General features: G+C 35.3%; 1 protein-coding gene across 1 annotated transcript in view; it reads left to right on the forward strand.

The window, feature by feature from the left end:
- Positions 1–224: 224 nt before the first annotated feature.
- Positions 225–27,688, forward strand: part of BEST3 (bestrophin 3) — a 51,962-nt gene continuing 24,498 nt past the window's right edge. Inside the window, exons 1-8 of the mRNA XM_052001475.1 lie at positions 225–388; positions 4,148–4,242; positions 4,686–4,919; positions 14,286–14,440; positions 16,232–16,309; positions 16,394–16,546; positions 21,292–21,372; positions 22,453–22,604. Of these exons, the coding sequence (XP_051857435.1) occupies positions 237–388; positions 4,148–4,242; positions 4,686–4,919; positions 14,286–14,440; positions 16,232–16,309; positions 16,394–16,546; positions 21,292–21,372; positions 22,453–22,604 (1,100 nt within the window). The 5' untranslated portion in view covers positions 225–236. The remainder of the gene's footprint in view (positions 389–4,147; positions 4,243–4,685; positions 4,920–14,285; positions 14,441–16,231; positions 16,310–16,393; positions 16,547–21,291; positions 21,373–22,452; positions 22,605–27,688) is intronic.

Raw genomic sequence — 27,688 nt, forward strand, 5'->3', positions numbered from 1 at the left:
TAAATATTTGCATATTGATGCTCACTAAATTTATCATTTTTAAAAACATTTAAGAATTCTGTTGAAATGATAACCTTTATCCAAGGATTCCTTAATCTCCGTATCTCATGGATCAAGGATGTTTGCCTAGTGGGTTAGGTTTCCCTCAAGATAAAACAAATGCCTTAGCTGCCACATTTTTTGTAACTGGTGTTTTTTTTTTCTTTTTGCTTTTCCAGAAACTCATTAACCAGAAGATGACTGTCACTTATTCCAGTAAGGTAGCAAATGCTACTTTTTTTGGATTTCATAGATTACTCCTCAAGTGGAGAGGCAGCATCTACAAACTGCTTTACAGGGAATTTATTGCCTTTGCTATTCTTTACACAGCAATAAGTATGATGTACAGGTACTTTAAAGATATTTTTGCATGCTTCCTTATACAGTAATTCAATATGATACAAAGGTATAGAGTCTCAATAATTGGAGCCCTTTGGCTGCTGATTGATTTTGCTTTATATATATATATGTATATATATGACTTGCCTTTTTGCATGTGTTCTTTTTATATCCTCTCTTCCTCCAGTCAAGTTATTTGAACTGATCCCTAACACTGTTTAGACCGTTAAGTATATGCTAACCATCATGTACAGATAGTTCTATTATCAGCTGGATAATTAGCTGATAATTTAAAGTCTTTACCATATTCAAAAATGTAACTGAATAATAGTATTCTTTGTTCAGTAGCAAGAGGCTTAAGACTGAAATCCTTATCCAAGCAAGTAATCTTACTTGTAATTTTAATAATCTTAAGTTCACAACAGATGCAGCTTTCCAAAAACATTAAATAGTCAGTGCCCTACCTATTGCTGAAAAATAGATTCTGGCTGAAATGTAACCTTTTTCTAAAGGAGCTTTGCTTGTTTTCATTCAAACTACTGTGGAGATATGTATTCAAGAGGTTAGTATTGGTTTGTCATACATTTCTTAATGGAGAAGTAAAATAAATAAAGTTCATGGCTATGTCTTGAAAATGCAAAGTGGTGAAAGGTCTTCAGTTCATGTCCTATCAAGACTCTTGAAAGACAAGGATATGTTTGTTTGGAGAAGACCCAGGGGGATATAATAACTATTTTCAAATATTTGAAAGGCCAATGTAAAGGATTAGCCTGGTTTTCCTTGTCTCTAAAGGAAAGAAATTGGACCAATAGGTAAAAATTGCAAAGAGACAAATTTAAGGAACAACTTCTAAGCAATTAGAGCTGTCCAAGAGTGCAATGGGCTACCTTGGAAAGTAATGGATTTGTTCATTAGAGTTTTCAAGCTAAGGCTAGACAGCCACTTACCAGCTATATGGACAATCCACAATAAGGGATAATCCCTTATATCACCAGCTATATGATATAAGGGATTATTTTTCAGATATGAATTGTCCTAGGTGGCCAATAAGATTTCTTTCAAAAATGACATTCTATGATTCCATGTTTTCATTGCTTTACAGTCTGTTCTTCATTCTTTCTCTCTATGCAGATAGACAAATTCTTATTTAATTTTTTTCCACAAGGAATTCTCTTTAGTATCACTAAGGGCTCTCAGAAAGACATGTAGATTTAACTTTTAGCTAATATTTTCGGTCAAAGATAGGAGGAAACATTTCACCAAATGTCATAAACTGAACTTTCAGAATACTGAAGAAACAAGAAATCAGTCCAGAAGAATTGTCATACTGATTTGTTTTCATTAACAAGAATTTGCTGCTGGTGTTAATGTTAATGACATTCCTTTAAAAGCTTAAAACAGCTTTTGCTCCAAAAGGGGGCTTAACTCCAATACTTAATACATCCCACAGAATTATATTAAACAATTATAGCTAATATTTATACAATGTTTACTATGTACCAGGCACTGTGCTAAGTGCTTTACCGATATTCTTTTCTTTGATCCTCACAACAATCCTTGGAGGTAAGTACTATTATTATTCCCATTTTAGAGATGAAAGAACTGAGGCAAATGGAGATTAAATGTGACTTGCCCAGAATCACACTGCTAGTTAACTAGTTGAGGTCAAATTTGGATTCAGGTCTTCCTGATTTCCTTACTTGATGCTCTGTCCACTGAGGTTATCCAGCCTCCCCAATATTTGTATATAAATATGTTCTTTCTAAAGATAGTTAATGTCCACAACAACAAAGAAAAATTAGAAAATTCATGATTTAGTATTCTGTTTAAATTTTTGGAGTCATCAAATCATGGAATTTTAGAGTTGGAAAGGAATTTAGAGCTCTTCCAATCCAACCTCATTCATTTTATAAGTGAGAAAATAGGTAAAATGTATGAAATAACTTACTTAAAATTACATAGTAAGTGAGAAAGCTTGAATATGCTGTCTGAATGTGTTCTCTGATTTGAGAATTCAAAAGCTATACAAAGCATTAAACAGGTTCTTATTTACTCATTACCAAGACCCTAGTTTTAAAAAAATTATTAAAAGATTACCTAAAATGAGCAAATAACTACACTTGGCAAAAGAAAGATTTGTAAACAAAATCATACTTTATAGATTTGATCATTTTTCTCTTAATTTAGACAGAACTAGATAAACTCTGAAGACCTTTTCAGTTATATTTTTTGAATCTTTGTCATTCAGTCCTATGCTAAACTACACATAAATTAATGGATGGATTGATAGATAGATGATTGATGGAATGATAAATAGATAGATAGATAGATAGATTTACAAACCATTTGTAAACCATCTTTGGCTCTTTCCATACATAAATAAGCCAAAGTAGCTCAGAATTAATCTGATTGTAATCTTTGGCTTAAGTGATCAGTCTTTCTGAATGACTCTGTAATAACAGTCTATATATCTCAAAGTTCTTCTGATCTGAGGCCAAACTTCCCGTTCTCTCTTCTTTTTATGATCTCATTTCTCAGTTCACTTATTGGCTACTAATTATTGCCTCTTTTCCTCTGATCCTCCAAAGTGGTTCCTGTATCCTTTGCCCAGTTTACAGATTTCCACTGTCTTAACCTGAACCTTTACAGCTTCTTAATTATGTCCTCTTCTGAATTTTTCTTCATTAATGTAGCTTGACTTCTGTAGATTACCCTTGTATATATTGGTGTTTATTTTATAATCTATGCTAAACTGATTAAAGTTATTTCAAATTTTACTATATATCTATTATGGGCAAAACAGTAAATAGGTTACTAAGAAAAGCACAAAAATGAGTGGGACCCAGCTCCCACTTCAAGGAGCTTTTACTTTATTTATGCTGAGGCAATTGGGGTTAAGTGACTTGCCATGGGTCACACAGCCAGGAAGTGTTGTGTCTGAGGTCAAATTTGAACTCAGATCCTCCCAACTTCAGGGCTGGTACTCTATCCATTACACTAACTAGCTACCCCCAAGGAGCTTATACTTTAAAAGGGAAAGGCTAAAGTATGTTCACAAATAAATCTTTCTAAATTCAATTTTCTTTCAGAATGAAACCTACATTCTGTCCCCATATGGGAATAGCACTAATGAGCATTTAAATAAATGTTGGCTTAACAATTAAGCTAAATTAAGAGAATTAAAAGAGAATATGCTCAGAAAAATAACACTCTAAATTGGATCAAAGCTATAGTATATAATTTCCAACTGATCTTCATGCATCTAAAAATACCAGTTTTTTCCTAATTTTCTATCTGCTTTTTGGAGATATACAAAATAAGATTTAACTTTAGAATAAATAATTCTGAATTCACTTTAATAGTTATTCTAATAAGTATAAACCATTTCATTCATGTAGAAGTATCCCTAGTGAACTGAGAAAGAATTGCCTGATTTTAAAATTAATACATCAATCTTTATTAGTTGGAGCCATTAAAAAAGTAATAAAAACAGAAGGTTTTGGTTTTTTTTTAATCAAGGGTTTATTCAAACCCTATATTTAACAATCACTAATCTTTTATAAATGTGACAATTTTACTGCTTGAAATATTAAGCAATTACCATGTTTAAATACCCACTTGTCAGTTCAGGTACATTTCCTTTCTTTGCTCCTGGTTGCTGCCAAAAAATTATTTTTCTTTTGCTTAGTTGTTTGCACTTAATATCACATGCAGAGCAGGTGCAAAAGTACAATATCATAAAGGGATGTGCATTTTATTTTTGCTCCAGATTGTTACTTACAGGAGCCCAAAAACGTTACTTTGAAAAATTATCAATTTACTGTGACAGATATGCTGAACAAATTCCAGTAACCTTTGTGCTTGGTAAGTATAGGTTACATGCAGAATGAAGCCACCCAGCTGTCTCCATTAGGATGACACAGATGACTGTGCATGGAAGTGTTACCAAGCTGAGGGGCATGTCCAAAAAGCAACTGCTTGCAATAAGAAGTTACCATCATGCATAAGAATTTCGCCTTCAAAGATGCTTTTGCTAAATTAACATTGGACAAGTTTGAGATATTAATCTCAAGGCCTTCTGTTCACTAACTGTCTGTTTTGCAGTCATTATCTCAAGTCTAATATCCACTTACCAGGTTCCACATGATACCAGCCATAATATATATTTCACATTTCCTATAGGGCAATATTGTAAAGGTGTGGGGTAACATCTCTCTACCCCAAAACGGTCAAATTCCACTAAAATGCATCCATGTAAATTATATTTTTGAGGAAATAAAAATCATTTTAACTCTCTTATTCTTTAGGGTTTTATGTAACTCTGGTGGTGAACCGGTGGTGGAACCAGTTTGTCAATCTGCCATGGCCAGACAGACTGATGTTCCTGATTTCCAGCAGCGTTCATGGAAGAGATGAATATGGGCGTTTACTCAGAAGAACACTCATGCGCTATGTCAATTTAACTTCCTTGCTCATCTTCCGCTCAGTGAGCACGGCTGTGTTTAAAAGATTTCCAACAATAGATCATGTGGTAGAAGCAGGTATTGTGAGTTTATTTCCCTTCCTTTTGAGATCCTTCCCAAAGAATCTTCTTTTTAAACCCTTTTCTATGTTTGCTCTTTTTAATATATGGTATTTAGGTGTCTCTATAGCTGCCCTTAACCTGGGGTAAGATGAATAGACACCATGGATAGATATCAAGAACTCCATGAAGTTGGATAAGGGGGAAAAATGCATCTTTATTTCGATATATTTGGTTATTTTTGTAATACCATGTATTTTAGTTTATTCATTTAAAAACATTATTCTCTTGGAAATATACACTTTGAGTCATGATCAATAGAAGAATTTATTTTGCTAGATTATGAATATTGTGAGGATTTTGTATACAATAGATGGCCATTGTTTCCAAACCAGCATTTCAATGTTTTTGCTGAAACTCTATGGGGACTCATAACAATCTGGGTCTTCTTTGAGAGAGATAGTCTATATTTAGGTGAATTTGAAATTGGTTGAATTATCAGAACCAAAAAAGCATTTGGTAATGGGTCAACTTGGTTGTCCAGTGATTTATCTTGACTACATTGCTTAATAGTGCTGTTAATGACTTCATGGTTTAGTGACAGGAAATTGGGCCTCAAAGTCAAGAAAACTGAGTTCATGTTCTAGCTCCAACACATATTAACTTTGTGATTCGGGGCAAGTTTCTTAAGCTCTCAGTGTTCTAGGCTAGAGCAACAACATTTGAGTACAACCTGAATCAGATTAAAATATCTTGGGGGAAAAATGTAAAATTATGTTGTGTGGACAATTAAATGGAATGTGACTGGCTGGATTTGAATCGTGGAAATGGAATCTCCCAAATCTTGCACTTTCTTGGAAAAGTTCATAGGTATATTATATAATGGACAGAAAATAAAACCTGGAATCAGTCATGATTATTTATTAGATTAATAACTATTTTTTCAAAACAAGACCTGTGATTTCTTTGGCATAGGCAAATCCTATGAGACAGCTTAAGGACTTGGAATCTGGATAGATAGAACCAAGTTCAAATCTGGTCACAGATTAGATGTGTGACCTTGATCAAATCACTTAAAAAAAAAAAAAACTCTTTCTGCCTCATTTTCCTCATATGTAAATTGGGACAATAATAACACCTCCCAAGATTGTTGTAAGAATAAAATAAGATATTTGTAAAATGCTCTGTAAAATTTCAAGTATTACATAAATAATTATAATAATAATTACTATTATTATACTAGTGAGAAAATTCCCTCTACCAAAGCAGATGAACAACCACTCAGCAACTTAGAATTTTTAAAGTTACCTGAGCTACCTAAATCGCTCAAGGTCATTTTGAAGGAAAACCCAGGTGGAGTGTCGATAAATATCTTTTTTTTTTGCATCTGAAACCCATGAAAATAGCCAAAGGTACAGAACTAAACTTAGGAACACACATACAAAAGCTTGCTTTAGTGAGCCAGACTTTTGTCAGACTTACACTAAATTTGTGCCATCTTGAATCAAAGGAAATAGGGCAAGCAGAGGAAAGAGGAAGTTAGTAGACTCCGCTACATTCATTTTTATTATTACATGGAAAGATGAGATCATGGCTGATAATTAAATGCTTTATTGTGTTCTTGCAATAGTTCTAGGCATAAATATAAACCATAGACAGAATTATCAAATAAATGAAGTTTTATTTACACAACCCCTCTTTCTCTTTTCCACCAACTCCTCCACTTATAAGGTTCTTAATGTTTTTCTCTTTGTTTCTTCCTTAATTGATAATCAATGTTATTTGCCCTGTTAATGCATTTAAATTAAAATCTTGCCCACTCAAGTGATATCCAATGACACATATTCTAAGACAGTGGTTCTCAAACTTTTGTTTTAAGTATCTTTATCCTATTAAAATTATCGAGGATCTCCCCAAAGCGTTTTTGTTTATTTGGATTATATTTATAGACATTTACCATATTGGAAATAAAAACTATTTTTGAATTTGTAGACCCTCTAAAAGGATTTCAGAGATCCCCAGGATTCTCTAGACTATACTTTGAGAACCACTGACTTAGACAATTCTTATTAAGGAATGAAAAATTTTATATGATGTGGAGGAAATTTTGAGCATCATGAGGGGAAAGAATGGGAGAAGAAATGACTTCCCAGGATAATGTCTTGTTATTTTTGTTGTTTTTAGGGTGGAATGGGAAGGGCTTTCTACCTCCCTGAATTTACTACTCATAGTGGGACCACTTACCTTACCTAGCTGTAAGGATAGCTGACTCATCTAGGAGCTGAGATCTGAGGCTGCTCAAAGAGACTCGTGTCCCATATGTTGGCTTTCCCACTTGGCCCATGCCTCCTTGACTCTCCAGACTGTCCTAGTTCTATGCCAAGGGCTCTGGATGGAACAGGAAGTTCAGGGATGGGGCAAAATATCATGGCTGGTTCTCAGATATGGGACACAGCTGCTGACACCATAGTGGGCAGAGAGAACTGATAAGTAATATGAGAAAAGGGATGCAAGATTTCAATAAGGCTTTGGGATGGGGACAGGAGACCCTCAAGGACAACTTGTATCTCTTCTGCAAAATTTTACCATTGAGAAATATATGGTAGATTCTAAAGAATCCCAAAGAATCTGCCCACCCTCCTTCAATAGTACCATCTCTTGTCTCAAAGTATATTGTTACCTAGAGAAGTCATGTATGATGAAAAAGTTTGGCATGAAGGATAAAGAGAAGAAGAATAATCTTGTACTATGAAGGAATTGGCCAAAGTCAGAATGCTAAGTGAGAGAGGTCATTGGTTTGTAATAATGTGAGATAATTTAAATTATCAAATAAATCACATCAGTCTGGGATAAAAGGACATAAATGTGCATGATATTTGTGATAAACATGAAGACCTAGCTATGTTGTGGATTCATGTAGTAAGTAAAACTTTTTAGTTTAATCTCTAGTGTGTATTTATGTGCATGTGTATACATATGTGTATATATATATGTGTGTGTGTGTGTATGTGTATATATGTATATATACATATACATGTATATGTACATATACATATATATATGTATATATATATATATATATATGCAATTTTATTTTCAATTATTTTAAAGGCTGGGCACTTATACAGTGGTTAAAGCTGCTCAGATACCTAGTATTTCTTGCCTTCTCTACTGTAAAGTAAGTTCATTGAAAGTAGGGATTATTTAATTCTTTATACTTGTATTCCCAGAGCCTAAAGCCATGTCTGGCACTTTACTTGATGTTTACTCAATTACTGATTATTTAAAAATCACAAAATCATAGAATTTTAGCATTAAAAGGAGACTCAGTGACCATTTTCTCAACCCATCCCTACATCTCTACAAAGAATCTTCATTACAACACAGGGTAGGCAATCATTCAGCCTCTGCTTGAAGACTTTCCATGAGGAGGAACCCATTACCTACTGAGATAACACAATGCATTTTTGGATAGATCTAATCTTTGAGAAGTTTTCTTTTTCCTAACATCAAGCCTAAATCTGTTTCTTTGCATCTTCTACCCATTGCTCTTGGTTCTGCTCTCAAGACTAAGTAAAACAAAGTCACTCCCTCTTCCACATGTTGTTTTGTTGTTCAATTCTTCCAGACATGTTTGACTCCTTGTGACCACCTTTGGGTCTGCCATTTCCTTCTCTAGTTTATTTTACAGATGAGTAAACTGAGGCAAACAGGACTAAGTGAGGTGCTTAGGATCACACAGCTAGGAAATGTCTGAGTCCAGATTTGAACTCATAAAGAGGAGTCTTTGACTCCACTCCCCACTCTCTGTCTACTACTAGCTTCCCTGACAAGCCTTCAAATAATTAAAGACAGTCATCATGTCTCACCTGAGTCTTCTCTGTGTTAAACATCCCTAGCTTGAATAGTTTCTCATATGGCACGAGCTCAAAGGCCCTTCATCATCCTTGCATCCTTCTTGGGGATGCTTTCCTGCTTATCAATGTCCTTCCTGAAATGTGGTACCCACTGCTGAATAGTACAGTGGGACTTGTCGACTTGTTTTTCATTCTTGTCCTACTCTTTGTGACCCCATTTGGGATTTTCTTGGTAAAGATAGTAGAATAGTTTACCATTTCCTTCTCCATCTCATTTTTTCAAATGGGAAAACTGAAGCAAATTGTTACATGACCTGCCAAGGGTTACACAGTTAGTAAGTGTATGAAGCCATATTTGAACTCATGAAGATGAGTTTTCCCAATTCTAGGTCCAGTACTCAATCCACCGAATCATCTAGCTTCCCAATATCACCTCATGGTGATAAAAACTATGAGTCTTTTGGAAGGTTGTATAATGGAAAGAGTGATGGATTTGGAGTCAGAGAATCTGGACTTAAATCTTGGTGATACCCTTCCGACCTGTTGTGACCTTCGGCAGGTAATTTTTTTTTTCTCTAGATTTTAATTTTTTCAACTATATAGTCAGAAGGTTGAAATAGATGAAGTCTGTGATCCCATTACTCTAAATCCATAATCTTAATGCAATCCAAGATGATATTTCCTTTTTATTTTTTGTCTGGCATATACACTTGTATTCAGCTCATATTAATATTATAGGCTTATGTCAATATTATCACTAAAACTCCCCAATTCTTTCCAGTAAAACTGCCTCTCCTATCTTGGATTGCATAAGTGATTTTTTGAATCCAAGTATGATTTTACATTTATCACTAGTCAGTTGTACAACCACAACACTCATTCTAGTTATGCCCAACATCATAGCTATTTAGCTATCAAGATCTGTTTTGAAGAACTATGAAAATTGAACGTAAATCAACACATTCTATGGTCACTTTTTTTTCTGTCTTTTTTTCTTCTGTCATAGTTTTTCCCTTTTGTTCTGATTTTTCTCTCCCAAGATGATTCATAAAGAAATGTATATTGAAAAAGTTAACATACATGTAAAAAATAAAATAAAATACATATGAGGGAAAGATCTGTTTTGATGATGACTCTATCATCTAACTTGTCAGCTATGCTCGGATCTATGTTATTCATAATTATGTTGAGGACTTTGGGCTCCAAAAATGTTAAGTGATTTGTCCAAAGTGATCCAGGTCATCAAGAATAGAGCTGACTCTTCTGAGTGCTGGTCTGCTGTTCTTCCCATGGCATCAGGCTCCCTCTGGTTAGGATTACTTAGCACAAGGTTGTTTGCTTGCAAACACTACAGTATAAATTCTCTGGCCAAGTGCTTTAGACTTGCACCAAAGCATTCCAGCCATTCTGACCCTCCAGCCAAGTTCTCACTCCTCAGTTCCAGATACTTCTTAAAGTAACAGCTCTTATCTAAGTTTTCCATGGTTATTACTGGTTGTACCATGAATTTTTATTTAGAATCATGTATTTTTCAGATGGAAAAACTGCTTCTCCAAGTTTCTTAGTAAGACAAAAACATAGATATTACTCTAAAAACTCACAAACTTGCAAAATTTGGCCAGATCAATGAAACTTCTGAAACTCGAGTTTGACTATACTATCTTTTGACATTTTTGGCAAAATTGAGTAATTGGTTTTATTCTCTTTGTTATTGTTAACTAGTTATGAAAGTAAATATCTTAAATTTTAGGAAAATAAGGGGAAACTTAATTTATAATTTCCTGGAGTATTAAGGTTATTTAATTTGTAGTCTTTCCTCTTGAGAATGCTTCTAAATGCTTGGGGCTGTAAAGAGGGATAAAATAGGGTCAAATTTTGGATGAGGAAACTTTGGATCTGCCTTAGGGCAATGACAAGGGGTGGATGCAGATATTAGAGGAAGATTTGCTTCTTTTCTTTGGTAAATCTGACCCCAATCTTTTGCAAGCATTCAATGGATGGTGCAATAGCCAAATCTTTGCCTGGCCCCGGGCTTGTAACCTCTGACAAGCGTGGAGGATACCTTATACACATTTATGGCCTTGTCACTGTGGTATGTCTTCTGAGGTCTGTTCTTCCCCTTCCCCCCTAACAGGCCAGCTCTTCAGGGGTCTATACCTCCACCACTCCTCCTATTTCCAATTCCCCACTCCCCACAAAAACAACTGGCTTTTGTGCTTGGTAAAATAATCCTTAGTTAGAACTCTAGATACAAGTATGGTACAATTATCCTATCTCTTCCACATCACAACTTTCCCCATCAAGGCATATATATAGGGTTGGCATTAAAATTAAATGGGAATTTTGGGGGAGTTTTTGGAATTGTAGATGACATACAGATATATAGATAATACAGGGACTATGACTAAATAGTTTAACCCAAATTTTACAATGAGGTATTATAAACATCCCATAAAAGAAAAAGAAAAAAAAAAAACAGACTTCTCTGGTATGAAGGGAGGGCCAAAAAAATTTTACTCAAATTTTCCAAATTGTAGTGCTGTTATACCACTCATCTTAATGATGTGCAAGGGATAACTGTAGAAATGTTTTAAAAAGCAATATATTTAGAAAAGAAAAAAAATCAATCATTGGTTAGTCATTCCAAAAACATTTATTATGAATTTACTAAGCTGTGGAGATAGGAAGGAAGGCAAAAAAAATAATTCTTGCCCTCAAGGAGCTCCCATTTTAATGGGAGAGACAACATGTGAATAACTAAGTGCAGGCAGGGCATCCAAATCCTGTTTGGGCACCTTAAATTTAATCCCATGCTACTTGCCCTTTGGTAATAGTCATGTAGGGCCTAGATACTGAAGTCCCTGGGAAGTGAATAATGTTTCTGTTGATATCAGTGGCCAGATAATAGCCAGCCAAAATTACAACCCTGAGAAGACAGAGTTGTTAAGTGGTTATGAAGGTAAATATCCTAAATTTAAAAAATATGACAAGAAGGCTAATTTAATATAGGATGGGGGCCCTTCCTGGAATAGTAGGTTATTTAAATCTGCAGTCTTTTCCTACCAAAAAATTAGAAATTTTATTTCCCAGCTAAGGCTTTGTGCCATTCTCACTCTTGCAAGAAGTCTCCAGTGGAATCACAGGGTACTCTCTGTACCCCTGAGCTCGATGCTCAAGGGTACAGTGGTACATGGAGAGCTCTACCAGCTGTTCCTATCTTGGCGTGTCTTTCCAGAGCTGAGTCAGTTACCCTGAAAGCCTCATATAATGACTCTAGGAACAGATAAAAAGCTTCAGAGTGGAATGGAATAATTACCTGGCTGATGGCAAGATTGCCTCATGTCTGGAGGGAAGGACAACAGAAATGAATTCACTTTAAATTAATAGCACTCAGTGAGATACTTCAAAGGGCTGATGCTTGATTAGCTTCACATGGTTGGTTCTATTTTAGGTCATATGGAATCATCAGGAATAGGGCACAAACTAGGACTATATCAATTAACCAATTAATCAAACGTTGTTCATCAACAAACAGACCCACCATCTGCCAAGCACTATCCTAGGCAGTTGGAGCTACAAAGAAAAAAACGATATGTTCCCTGCCCTCAAAAAGCTTATATTCCACTAGGAGAAACAGCAGTTTTCTTCAAATCTTAGCTCAAATTTTGCCTTCTGTAAGACACTTTTCTGAGTCTTTCTCAACACTCGTGACTTGTGTCTAAGATTGCTTCCAATCTTGCAAATATATATCATTATTTCCATGCTGACTTCCCTATTAGTATGTAAGCTTTGTGAGGGCAGGGATGGTTTTTTTTTTTTTTTTTTTTTTTTTTTTTGCCATTTTTTAAAACTAGTATTCTACTGGTTAGCACAATACTTGGCATCTAATAATAGATGTTTAATAGATATTTGCTCACTGACTAATTACTTGAGACTTTAGCAAATAACATGCCAGATCTACATATGAAAAAGAAATGGTATGAGAGAAAGTTATTCTAAGCTAACTAAAAAGTCTGGCAAAAATTATACAGGGTGACCCCAAAGCCTTATTTACTGTTTTAAGTTTTAAGACTATCCTGTAGCTAAAGAAATGGCCATTTTTGGAAGCTTCATTGCATGTCCCTCTCCACTAATGTCCTACTCTGATGTCTTATATCAATATCTCATACCAATATGGAAGCAACCTTTGTTTCTCAATGCCCAGATTAGCAAAGTACTACTCTGGTAGTGCTATCAAGGGGCATCTAGGTGATGCAGTAGATAGAGTGCCAGACCTGGAGTCAGGCAGACCTGAGTTCAAATCTGGTGTGGTCCTGAGTAAGTCATTTAACCCTGCCTCAGTTTCCTCATCTGTAAAATGAACTGGAGAAGGAAATGGTAAACTACTCCAATATTTCTGCCAAGAAAAGTCAAAGTTAAACACAAAGAGTTGAACACAATTGAAAATGGGTGGTGAATAACAACAATAATATTACCAAACTAAATGGGTTTTGGGTATGGGCCCAGTGAAGGAGAATACATCTGTTGTGTGTCACCCTAGCTAAATTCAGAGTGGTTCATCATATGAGGAATTTTTCACGAATCATGGAGACAGTTGGCTAAGTCATTGAGGAGATGCAATCTGTGTTAAAAAAGGGCATATTTACACCAATAAAATAAGAGGTCCTTAAAGTAATGAAGAAATCATATCTCAGGGATAAAATAGGAATGGATTGTGGACCCATGAATTCATTGGTATAGGAAATTTCCAGATGAGGAAATCCCCTCTGACAATGCACTATTTATACCTTAGAGAGTTTCCCAGAACACTGAGAAACTAAGAGACTTGCCCAGGCTCAGAGGTCATATTTAAATGCAGGTTTTCCTATCCAGGTCTCTATTTACCACATCATATTGCCTCTAACTCAAGGGCAAAATTATGTCGACTACATGATCTTAAAAATTTGTGAGTAGATTTAGTGGTACAAAATGACTTCAGCAAGAGGTCCAATTAGTCAACAGCTTCTACTATAAACCAGAAATACCAGGTTCTGAGCTATTGATTATGAGCACCAAATCATAGAATTTCAGCTAGACGTGGCCATCTCAGTGGCCATCAAGGCTAGCTCATACTGTTATAAGAATCCAATCTCTCCAAGGAGAATGTAAACATCTCAAAGGCTTATCCTACACTTTTTTTAGAGTTCTAAATATGACAACATAGAAGTTTGAAAAAAAAAAGCTCATTGAAATGAATAGAAAGTAACTAACTTCATTATCTTTCCTTTTTAAAAAATAATAGCTTTTTATTTTCAAAGTAGATGCAAAGATAGTTTTCAATACTCATCTCTGCAAAAAAACTTGTGTCCAAATTTTTTCTCCCTTCCTTCCCCCACCTCCCTCCCTTAGACAGCAAATGATCCAATACATGTTAAACATGTGCAATTCTTCTATATATAATTCTACAATTATGCTGCACAAGAAAAATCAGATCAAAAAGGAAAATGGTAAGAAAGAAAACAAAAAGTATGTCTTTCTTTTCTATCCAGGTTTTATGACAGCAGATGAAAGAAAATTATTTGATCACCTTAAATCTCCCCATCTAAAATACTGGGTTCCATTCATATGGTTTGGAAATCTGGCATCTAAAGCCCGAAAAGAGGGAAGAATCAGAGACAGTGTTGATCTGCAATCATTAATGACTGTAAGTATTTCATGAGCTAAAAACAAAAGCTAGCAGTTATGGAACAAGAAGAAAGAACCATCATCTCCATTACATTGGTTGGTAATTTTGCTCTATAACAAGGAAATATAATGCCCCTTAAAGAGTCTGGACCTAGATGAGGCTAAAAGTGTCTAACTCCAAGCAACTTTTGGATTAGTTCCAGAACAAATTTAAAACTTAGAGTTTGCTTCAGGATACTTAAAAACAACATTTTATTGGGGAATCCTCAAAATAGACAAGGTCAAAGCAATTCATTAGGGATTGCAGTGGGCCAGATCATGAGCCCTCAACCTATGCTGAAATCAAATTATGATTTTCAAGTATGAAAAAAGAGGATATTACTTGTCTGTAATACATTCTTTCTATTGGGAGAAAAGTAGTTAGTTCTTCCAAAAAATTAACAACAAATTACAATCTTCTAAAATTCCCTATTGAAATGTTTAGAATGACTTTATTTAAATTTTTAATCCTTATCTTTCCATCCAGAGAAGAACAGAATGGTAAAGCAGTTAAGAGCTGGCCCTGGAGTAAGGAAGACCTGAGTTTATGTTCCACATCTGACACATACTGGCTGCGTGACTTTGGGCAAGTCATTAGCGTGCCCATAGCAACTCTCTAAGACTGTAAGTTGCAGAGCCAGTGTCAGTTTGCTTTGGTAGAGGGAGTTTCCCATTGGAAATAACAAGTCCAGTAAAAAAAAAAAATCTATTGTGACCTCTGATCAACATTTAAAATCATAGTTTGAATCATATATATGAAGTTGATTATAACCTAAGAGATAATATAACCCAATCCTCATTTTCTAGGCAAGGAATTTGAAGCCCATGGAGGGCTTGCCCATGATCATCTTATCAATAAGGAAGCAATAGAGTTAAAATTTAAAGCTCCTTTACTCCTCTGACCCCTCCCTTTTTAAAAAATTTTAATTTTCTCCCCATTTACTTGTTAATTTTATTATAACATCCCTGTGAAGTAGTTAATTTAACTATCATTCTCTCCATTTTACAGATGAAGAAGCAGTCTCAAGTTCAAGAGACTTGCTCATAGACATACAACTAGAATCAGAGCCAGAGTTTGAATTCAAGTCGCTGACTCCAAATTTATTGCTTTGTTCTACTGAGCCATATTGCCACACTGATGAAGGATAAAAGATGATATAAGAAAGGCAGCATGTTATGGTAGAAAGAATATTAATCTTGGAAGCAGATGAGATCTATGTTCAGATCCTAACTCCAACACTCTTTTTGATGACCATGGGTTGAGCTCTCTTACCTCAGTTTCCTCATCTGCAAAATACCCATGAGTAATGCTTGCTTTAGGTTCCAATGAGATAACACTTGTAACATGCTTTACAAACATTAAAGCATTCATCAATTATGATAATGATGATGATAATAAGATATAACTACAAAATCATGAACCTCTGTTTTTTCTCGAAACTTATCTAATGAATTATATATATTATATATAATATACGAATATATTATATATCTTATATGTGATACATAATATATATAATTTATTGGCTATATATTTTTAGATATATTATATATTTATATATTAATATATAATATATGTATACATATTATATATATCTATAGATAGATAGATAGATAGATAGATAGATAGCTATAGATCTAGCTTGTAAGTGTCATGTCTTCATTCTTAATCCTGGTTTATGTTCATCTCTCATCCATTTTTACCACCCCTACTGCCACCCCTCCCACTGTCATCTCAACAAGTCACAAAAGCTGTATGTTTCTGAATTAGGAGATGAATCGGTATCGATCCTGGTGCAGTCTCTTGTTTGGCTATGACTGGGTTGGGATTCCACTCGTCTACACCCAGGTAGAGAATTACTTACAAACCTTATTTGGGCTTCCATATCCCCCTCCTGGCTCTATCCCTCACTGAGATTTCTCTTTATTGCAGGTTGTCACTCTTGCTGTCTATACCTTCTTCTTCGCATGCTTGATTGGACGTCAATTTTTGGATCCCACCAAAGGCTATGCGGGACATGACTTAGATCTCTACATTCCAATCTTTACCCTCTTACAATTCTTCTTCTATGCAGGATGGCTGAAGGTAATCAATTTAAGCCCAGGCCACTGAGTTTGGTTTGTAATTTCTGAGGAACTAAGATTATAGCTGTGCCATGTACCAAACTGCCTTTACTGACTCCATAAAAGCTCATTTTCTTTAATTTTTCAAATTTTGTTATATTTTAAATTCTGAACTGTCTCCTCTCCATCCTCACTCTGGACCATTTGACAAAGATATACATATGTATGTGTGTATATACGTAAAACCATTCTATGCATTCTTCTAATTATCAATTCTTTCTCTGGAAGTGGATAGCTTCTTCCTTCCTAGAGCCTTTGCAGTTATTTTGAGCATTTATAATACTCAAAATAACTTAATTGTTCAGTTATTTTTCAAACAGTATTGTCTTTACTACATACAACATTCTCATGGTACTGCTTATTTCAAATCTTTATTATTTTATGCAAATCTTTCCATGTTTTTCTAATATCGACTGGTTCATCATTTCTTACAGTAATAGAATACAGAATACAGAAGCATTCTATCACAACCATTTTTCACAATTTGTTTAGCCATTTCCCAACTGATGGACATCCTTTCAATTTCCAGTTCCTTAATACTACAAAAAAAGCTGCTTAAATATTTTAGAACATATAGGTATATTCACAGTTCTATGACTCTTTGGAGTTTGGACATTGCTCTCCAAAATGATTGGATTAGTTCATAGTTCCACCAACAGTGTATTAGCATACCTATTTTCCTATAATCCCTGCAACATTTGTCATTTTCCTGTTTATTACATTAGCCAATCTGAAAGGTATGAGATGGTATCTCAAAGTTGTCTTGATTTGCATTTCTCTAATCAATAATTATTTAAAATGTTGTTTTGATTTCTTCATTGAAAAACAGCCTTTCATATCCTCTTGTCATTTATCAATTAATGAATGTGAAGTTCATTTTTTTTTTTTTTTGCTGAGGCAATTGGGGTTAAGTGATTTGCCCAGGGTCACACAGCTAGGAAGTGTTAAGTGTCTGAGACTAGGTTTGCACTCAGGTCCTCCTGATTTGAGGGCTGGTGCTCTATCCTAGCTGCCCCGCAAAGTTCATTCTTTAGGAAAATAATCAATAAGCATTTATTAAGTGACTATTATGTGCCAGGAACTGGAAATATAAAGACAACATGAAACGGTTCCTATCTCCAGCAGGGTGGAATACTACAAAAGACACTGAGTTTGAGTTAGAGGAAGCAGATTTAATTCCTTTCTGCATCTGAATAATATTGAGCAAATCATTTAATCTCTCTAGGCTTCAGTTGTCTCATCTCTAAAATGAGGATCTCTTAGAGTCCCTTCCAACTCTAAATCCTATGAACAAATAATTCAGGGACATTAGGATTTTGCAACTGGGGAGCAAACTGGCAGCTCATGCTGAAAACAATATGACAATAGCCCAAGGTAGCTTATGAACAGTAAGCACTTAAATGAAAATGGATGCTTCTTTGATGTCTATTTTAAAAGATTTACTAGGGTGAATTCTCCCATTGGGTTTATAATAATATTATTAAAGCACATACTTTCATTGAGTCTCTGTGCCCTAATAGCCAAAGACCTCAATGTAAAAGGTTAGCTTTGAACTGGGAACAGCTCCACTATTCCATAAGCAGCAAGAAATTAAGCTCTAATTCAGATGTCAAACATTTATAGATGATCATCTTATTTCTTTCTATTCTACCCAGTGAAAAGTAATTACCATACAACACAGCAAACGTTTTTAAGCATTCACTATGGGTAGAGGCTGATCTACAACATTACATTTGATATGCTTTCAAACAACAAAATGCTATGACATAAAACAATGAAGGTAAGAAATGTCAGAGTCAATATTGATTCTTTATTTGAGGAAATTAAAAATATGTCTGGACAATTGCCACAGTGGCAGAGCTCAACCCAATTATTGACGTAGAGGATGTTTGTTTTGACTTCATAATATCAGTGGTCTGATTCTCCTGGTGGATTATTTCTCCTATGTGAACATCTAAAAGGGTGTCCTGTGATGGGGAAACCTGAGATGATGTCAAAATTAAGTTATCTGAAATTCATTGTAGTGATAAGCCCTGAGAGACTTGTGGGGGAATATGGGACAAAATGTTGAACAAGAAATCAGAGTTCAAATCCCACCTTTGATGCTTCCTGGTTGTGTGACTTTAGGAAATATTTAACCTCTCTCTGGCTGAAGCAATTATTTAAGACTCATTCATTATATCCCAGAGGGGATGTGATTTTCCTATGTAGAGGGACTTTCTAAACTGGCAGCTGCACATACTGAAAAAATAGAGCTCCTTCTGTACTGGCTTGTATATTTCCTTTTTAAAACTGAATTTTGAAAGCTCAGCCATCCAAAAGACTAAATGCCATCATAATGTTATTGTTCAGTTATTTGTGTCTGACTCTTCCTGATCCTAATTGGGATTTTCTGGGGAAAGACACTGCCATTTCCTTCTGCAGATCATTTTACAGATGAGGAAACGGAGGCAAACAGGGTTAAGCGACTTGCCTGTGGTTACAGTTATTAAGTGTCTGAAGCCAGATTTGAATTCGGGAAGATTCCTGACTTCCTGACTTCAGACCTGACACTCCATCCATTGTGCCATTTAACTGCATCTCCATTACAATAGATCACCAAAGTTAAAGCTATGTCAGTGTTTCTTTTACTTTCAGTGATTAAAACTCTGAACCCAGTTGAAAAAATCATACTTGTATATATCCGTGTGCATTTAATGAATGCATTTCACAAAATTGTCAACTTCAGAGTTGGGAGGACTCAGGTCCATATTCTTTATTTTAAAGAGGAGGAAATTAAAATACAGAAAAATTAAATGATTTTTACAAGATCTCACAGCTAGTAAGGTTCTGAGATAGGATTTGGACTTTCTCTCTCTCTTTCCATACACACACACACACACACACACACACACGTATATGCACATGCATGTATGTATCAGTATATATTTATATATCAATCCTCAAAATAGCAGTGATTATCTATCATTCATTTTTTGTAATTAAGAATGAAAAATTATAACTTTCAAAGGTTGTTTTATTACAGATGTCCTGAACTATAATTTAAACATTTAGTTATTATTTAGTTTTTTACACTTTGATTTATATTTTTTAAAAAGTTGGACTGGCTGATCTCTAAGGTGTTTTTAGTGCTAAATTCTATGATCCTTCTTATTAAATGTCATGATTCATCGAATCCATCAACCAAGAAGCATTAATTAGACACTTACTATGATCTTGTCACTGTGCTAATCATGGGAGAAATAAAAAAAATTTTTTTAAATGCCCTGACATATTAGCTTTAAGGACTTTTACTACTTATATGATCTAGGTACAAGCCCGATTGCTTCCAAAAATATATAAGGAGCTTTATTCTAACGAAAGAGACAAGAGGTACAAGAGACAACACAGAGAGAGACAACACCTACAGAAATAGGTATATATAAGATACATTAAAAAATAGATGGGTGATAAACTCAAAAGATAAGGTACAGTACAAGTACCTGGGGAGAAAGAAAAAAACCTCCTAAAATAAGTACCATGTAAGTTGGATCTTGAAGGAAGAGAGAGATTTAAAGAAGTGGAGATGTGGAGAAAAAGCATTTCAGTCACAGGGAACAACCCAGTTGCAAAGGTATGGATGTGGAAGTGGAGCATTGTATGTAGAGATAGCAAATGTAGTTGCACCATGTAGCATAAAGGAAACTAATATGTAAGATTAGGGCTTATTCTTAGATGAGCATAAGTTTTCCCCAGTAAAATGATAATTGAAAGTTCAAAATACCAATCTGTTTATGTTCCATGCGAACATAAGGCATGAAAAAAGAAATAAAAGGAAGATCAGAAAAAAGGCCAGCAAACTAGCACTGAAATCTATAGGTTGATATCATCAAATGCTTAAAAAGGAAAACAATTCATACATAATAGATCTCTGTAGTTTCATGCATTTTTTCTGTTTTACTCTGTGTGTATGTGTGAATTTATATGAAAGACAGACAGACAGACACAGACACTGAGAGAGACAGAGAGAAAGAGAGGAAGAAAAAGGGAGAGGAGACAGAGACAGAGACAGAGAGAAACAGAGAGAGAGAAAGAGACAGAGACAGAGACAGAGAGAGAGAGAGAGAGAGAGAGAGAGAGAGGAAGAAAAAGGGAGACAGAGACAGAGACAGAGAGAAAGAGAAAAAGAGACAGAGAGAAAGCGAGAGAGAGAGAGAGAGAGAGAGAGAGAGAGAGAGAGAGAGAGAGAGAGAGAGAGAGAGAGAGAGAGAAGGAATAAAAAGGAGAAACTAGAAAAGACAGTGGAAAGAGTTCAGAATGACCTGAGTTCAAATGCAGGCTCGGATACTTACTAGCTTTGTTTTCTTGGGTCTGCCTCTATAAAATGAGGAGAAAAACAGCACCCACTTCCCAGGGTTATTGTAATATTTAAATAACATAATATTTCTAAAGATTTTACAAACCTTAAAATGCTTTATAAATGTTAGCTGTGTAAATGCAAATGCCTATTATAGTTGGCATTTGTTAAATTCAAAATTAAAAAAATTAATCTTCAAAAATGTGATGATTTGATCATTGCTGCTGGGAGCAGCAGAAAATAGTACTTTCCTGGACTTTGCTTTAGGCCATGATAGATCTCAAAAGGATGAAGACTAAAAGAAGTGTCATACTTTTCTTAGTTTTTAGGGGTTACCTCAGGCCTGATTCGGGCTTTGTTCTTAATTACAGGTTGCGGAGCAACTTATCAATCCATTTGGTGAAGATGATGATGATTTTGAAACTAACTGGTGTATAGACAGAAATTTACAGGTCAGTAGCTTTTCTCTCCCACCTGATTCATAAACATTTAGAGGGATAAATTGCTGACAATATATCATTATTAATTAATTAATATTAATATTTTTAATGAAGTATTACTAAAGGCTCTGAGCTGTGCCTGTGAATGTGGTGAGCAGGAGGAAGCTGGCTCCCTGTGTCTTGTATGACCTGACAAGGCTCATTACCCCTCTCTGGGTACCTGCCTTTCTCCCTCAGGGCTGATTCTGGGTTGCAGGGATACTTAGCTCCAACAAGTGTTCTTTGTAAATTTGACCAGCCCTTCAGAGCCCCCTACTCTCCCCTCAATGGAGAAATGGGGGCCTAGTTCCTGGTTTATTCTTCAGTCTTTCTCCAGGGCTGCCCCATAGGCCAACAATCCCATAAATGGCTGTCCATCTCATGGTGGCCTAGGACCTCGAGTTCACAGAGTGACCAGATCTTAAAGATGTCTGATCACTGGGACAGTGGGTCAGTCCCTTCCCTTCTCGCCTGGGAGGAAGGGCTGCAGCCTTCGCAGACTGGGCCTAGGGAAGTCTTCCTCCTAGAAAGACTCTATACCAGCTTCCTCTTCCCCCACAGGTACTGGGCCAGTTGGGGAAAGCCCATTCAGAGCTCCCATTTGTATGAGCCTTCCCTTAAAGGATCCTAGAGAGAACCACATTATCTCACTCACGTCCTTCAGCCCAGGTCCAAGACTAGTCTACTTTAGCACAAAACGCAGCTCTAAGAAGGTAAGCAGCTTCTCCAAGGTCACCTGGAACCCTCATCCCAGGCCCAGGTGGAGACTGGAACTGTCCCAGCTCCAGTGGAGCAGGGCCGGTGGAGCACCACTGGGTTACTGCTGTTCTGTTCCTAAATCCCAGACCAGTCTGTGGGAGTTTCATCCTACATGGAAAGAGTGCGGGGTTGGGGTCAGGAAGAACTGGATTCAAATCCTGGCAGCCTGAGTGACCTTGGACAAGTAACTTGACCTCTCTCCATCTGCTTCTTCCTCTGTGAAATGACCACCCCAAAGTCCCTTCCAACTCAAAGTCTATGATCCTAGGATCTGACCTGTGACTCTGATCTTAGGTCTCTCTTTTGGCTGTGGACGAAATGCATATGAGTCTACCCAAGATGAAGAAGGATATTTACTGGGATGATTCAGCTGCACAACCCCCCTACACACTGGCAGCAGCTGACTACTGCATTCCCTCTTTCCTGGGATCTACGATTCAAATGGGGTAAATAACATTTCTTCTTCTTTTTTTTTTTTTTTTTTCATGTTTTTAAAAAATTTTAATAGCTTTTTATTTACAAATTATATGCATGGGTAATTTTACAGCATTGACAATTGCCAACCTTTTGTTCCAATTTTTCCCCTCCTTCCTCCCCACCCCCTCCCCTAGATGGCAGGATGACCAATACATGTTAAATATGTTAAAGTATAAATTAAATACAAAATAAGTATACATGTCCAAACCGAATAACATTTCTTTTGTGAGCTATTGGGGGGGGGGGGAGAAGGGGGTAAGAATTCAACAGATTGTAATGCCGTTCGTTTTCTAGAAGCAGTTTTGTTGTACAATACACTGGGCCCGGAGTGAAGAAGACCTGGTTTCAAATGAATAAAACTTTTTTTTTTTTAAATAGACTTTTTTTTTTTTCTGAGGCAATTGGAGTTAAGTGACTTTCCCAGGGTCACCCAGCTAGGAAGTGTTAAGTGTCTGAGACCAGATTTGAACTCAGGTCCTCCTGACTTCAGGGTTGGTACTCTATCCACTGGGCCACCTAGCTGATCCAGAAACTTATTAGCTTACATTTTTTTGTAAATGGAATTTACAAAATGTAAAAGATTACATTTTTCTTTTTTGGTCATCATGGAGGATTCAGTCACAAAAATAACAGAAAATCATCCAGAAATGAAGGTGGAATAAAACCAAAAATCAATAAATTTATTTAGATTTTTTTTTTTTTAAAGAAACTCTCTAGCTGTGTGATTCTAGGCAAGTCAATAAACTGCTGTCTGCCTCAGTTTTCTCAACTCTACAATGGGGACAATAATAATCTCAGAATAGTTATGAAGATCAGATGAAATGTTGTTTGTAAAGTGCTTAGTACAGAGCCTTGCACATAAGATTTTATCAAAATGCTAGCTATTACTATTGTTGCTATTTCTCACCCCTCGCCTTGAAACTGTTTCTATGATTATCCAGAAAAACTGTATTCTCAAAACTATGAGTTTATTCAGTTTTGTTTGCAACTGATGGCTTCAAAGTTGGAGGTAAGGGTAGAAAGGAAAGCAATAATGTTGGTTGCTTTTTTGATCCTGAAGCTAACTTGCATTTTATTTTAGTTTTAATATCAAGCAAGGAGTCTACTGGCTGTGGGCTTCTTAAGCATAGCTGTATATTTCCATTTTTCAAAATGTGATGAATTTGTGTCCACATGAGCTTCTAGACACTTAAGATATTCAAAAGAAGCTCTTTGAGGGCATTGCTGATTTATAGGGAGCTCACATAATCCTAGGGGACAGAAAGTTTTGCTAGAGTAATTTTCTCTAAAGTCCTTCGTCTTTTTAAAACATGAGAACTTTGAATCTATTGCAGTCGTATCAATATAGTTTATGTTGAATAAACCTGAGACCCAAAGAAAAAAGTGACAATGAAAGTAAAATAAAGCAAGCATAGTTAGTGCTAAAAGTATAAAAAAAAATACCATAATATTAGTCTTTTTGAAAATTGTGAGGGAGGAGGGATGTTCCAAGGAGATTTTTTTTCTCGAATGTAGGAAAGATTTATTTTGCATTCTGGCAAGAATGGGTAACTAGGTGAGTAGAAACATCTTTGAAATTTTTCAGTTTCAAAGCATTTGAATTTTATTTTCCTATTCTGAAACACAAGTCCCTCCCTTCATTCCTCAGTAGTTAGATGTTACACCAAGTTATATGAAATCTCCCCCCTCAGAGACATAGCCAGTCTCTGCCCCAAAGGAGCTTCCATTCTAGAAGAGGAAAGATAACAGAGGAGGGCTCAGGGCAAAGAACAAAAGATTCTTTTCAAATCTCAGGCATCACCTCTGATTACAAAAGTCAGTCTCTGACCTTCTTTGATGTCCCAAGAGATATTTTTTTAAAACTCACAATTAAGTTTGAGTTTATTATTAGTATATATTTGTTATTCTGGGTCAACCTTCATAGGTGAATTTAACTTTGTTGGTTCCCCACAAGAAACCTAACATATTTTCCTCTTTTCCTTCAGGGCTTTGCCCTCAGTTAACTATTAACTAAAAATGAGAATATTTGAATTCTAATAAGGGATTCTTACAGACCAGAAGTCCTTCAAGATCCAGAGGACATGAACCCCAATAATAGAATTTCAGACACTGTAACAGCTAATGGGGGAGATATTTTGGTCAAGGAAACCTGCTCAGGGGCCCTCAAATCACCTTGCTACTACTTGAAAGCATATTTCATTTCCATTTAGCAAACATTTATAAATATCTGTTGTTTGAAGGGCATTGTACTAAGTCCTGGTAGGTATATGAAATTTGGGCAAGACTTAATTGAAATTATATATTCCCTTTCAATAGCTAACTCTTTTTGCCCAATTCAGGGCGGCCAGAGCTAGTTTCATTGTTATTTCCTATCATTCTAGAATATCCTTAAAGAGTAATTTATTCATTCCTATATTTTGCCATTTTAAATCTTGAGTAATACATTCTGTGACGACAGATTTCTGGGTCCATCTGGAAACTTTATTTTGTAGCTGAAAATGCTTTTTTTTTTTTTTTTTTTTTAAATTTTATTGACTCATTTTGTCTTCCAAGATATAGATATAGAGAGACTTATAAGCATTTCATTTTTTTTCTAGTTTATTCTAAATGTCTGAGGATATAGCTAAAGGGAGAGAGTTATTAGTATTCCTGATGCATGCAAATCATTGTTATTACTATAATTAGATCATTACATGTAATTATTTCAGAGTACTACTAAATTTCCAGTGTTTGATCAATTGTTGATTCATAGTGGTTCAAAGTGTTTTCTTTCTCTTATTCTCTCTTCTCATTATTCTACTTAATGCTTTCACCATGTTCCTCTACTTACATTATTAATTCAGATTTCTACTTCAATCTCCATGATTTTTAGAGACTCATTTGAATCACATTCCCTAAGCAAGAGATATTTATCTAGATACTGAATCACAAAATGGTAGAACTCTGAAAGACCTTGGAGACCATCTATTTCAAACCCTTCATTATGTAGATGAAGAGAGTGCAGAAGGGGATATAAATAAAAAATATTTTTGTTATGGAATTAACAGGAAAGTTTTGGGAGCTATAGGATAGGAAACAAAACTCCTAAAATGAGGACCAGAAGGCATGTTACATAAAGGCAAAATTAAAATTATCAATCCAGAGAAAGAGAATTTCCATCAATGATGATGATAGATTTAAGAGGTAGTGGCTGACACCAGAAAAAGCTGGAAGTGGGAGATTTATGAAACTGAATTTGACTGTAATGATTTAAATATTAACAAGTATATTACATTGATGGTACCTGATTTTTGATAGGATACAAACTATCTATCAAGATATTATTACCTGTCAACATCTATCAATATATTAGAAAAATGATAATGATAATATCAATATAAAGAAAAATGGTAATTGCTTAGCTTCCATACTTTATTTACTGAAAACAAAAAGACTATTCTTTTTTGGCTCATTGTTGAATGAGGAAAAGCTCTTCTTATAGGTAGTCTGTGGCTCTGACTCATTTAATTCAGAAATCAAACTTCCTTCATCTTTTCTATTCAGGAATCAGATTTGACTCTTAGCTATAACTCTTAAAGCCCAGGAATTATAAAAGCAAGATAATGCTTGTTTGTCCATAAGAACCAAAAGGAGCCAGTCCACAGCCACCTGAGAAATCCTTCTTATTCTTTTCCACCACAATCAACATACCACAGGATCATGGATCTTAGATACAGAGTTATATGAGAATTAAGAGGTGCTTTAGTCCAACTCTCATTTTATACAAGGAGAAATTGAGGCCCAAAGAAGTTAACTGACTCGTCTGTTGTCACTCACATAATAAATGACTGTTAGAATTTGAACCCATGTCATTTCCAAAGCTTGGAGGCAGCATTCCCTTCTGTATTATGGAACATAGCCATTACAGTGACATGTATCCAGAGGACTAAATTATTGTTATTCTATTTGATTCTTTGTGACTCCTTTTGAGGTTTTCTTGATGGGGATACTGGTGTGGCTTGCCATTTCCTTTCCAACTTATTTTACATATGGGGAAACTGAGTGAAATAGGGTTAAGTGACATGATCAAGGTCACACAGCTAGTAAGTGTCTGAGGCTAGATTTGAACTCAGGAAGATGAGACTTTGCTCTAACCACTATGCAACCTAGCGGCACCTAGAACTAAATTTCATTGCTAAAATACAGTCAAGTATTTGACTTTTGACTGTTGAGTTTAAGTGAAAAAATTTTAAAAACTATATTTTGGCCTTTCTAAATTAGAAATAGATTCTCTTATCAATATTCATCCCCTACTCCCCCAACAACAACAACAACAAGAAAAGAGTCGTTAATTACAGGCAGTGGATAAGAGATTTAGAATGGAAAAATGATAGTTATAAATAAAAAATGGAATTAAGGAACTAGGGTATAAGTTAGGTCTCTTACTCATTCTAGTTATGAATAAGTGAAGAATTAAAATAAGTCTAGCACTTGGATTGCTTTAGCAGCAGAATTTAACAACTAAAGCAGACTAGGGGGACTTAAATACAGTGGGGAAAGATCTAGATTTGGTATCAGAAAATTCAGCAAATCACTTAAGATTTTGGAAGGTTCCTTATCTGGAAAGGGAAAGGGTTAGACTAAATGGCTCTGACGTCACTTCCAGCTATAAATATATGACTTTTTAATCTTCCCTTCTCTCAGTTTAGCTTATTTTCCTGGTACTGAAGGGGATGCTACTTTTGAACTTTAGTTTTTTTAATTAAAGCTTTAAAATTTTCAAAACATATGCATGGATAATTTTTCAACATTAACCCTTGCAAAACTTTATGTTTCAATTTTTCCCTGCCTTCCCCCAACCCCCTCTCCTAGATGGCAAGTAATCCAATATTTGTTAAACATGATAAAAATATGTTAAATCCAATATATGTATATGTATTTATACAATTATCTTGATGTACAAGAAAAATCAAATCAAAAAGGAAAGAAAATGAGAAAGAAAATAAAATGCAAGCAAACAACAAAAAGAGGGAAAATGCTATGTTGTGATCAAGGCTCAGTTCCCACAATCCTT

Source organism: Antechinus flavipes, chromosome 5 (assembly GCF_016432865.1).
Source record: "Antechinus flavipes isolate AdamAnt ecotype Samford, QLD, Australia chromosome 5, AdamAnt_v2, whole genome shotgun sequence".
In the NCBI taxonomy this organism is placed as follows: Eukaryota; Metazoa; Chordata; class Mammalia; order Dasyuromorphia; family Dasyuridae; genus Antechinus; species Antechinus flavipes.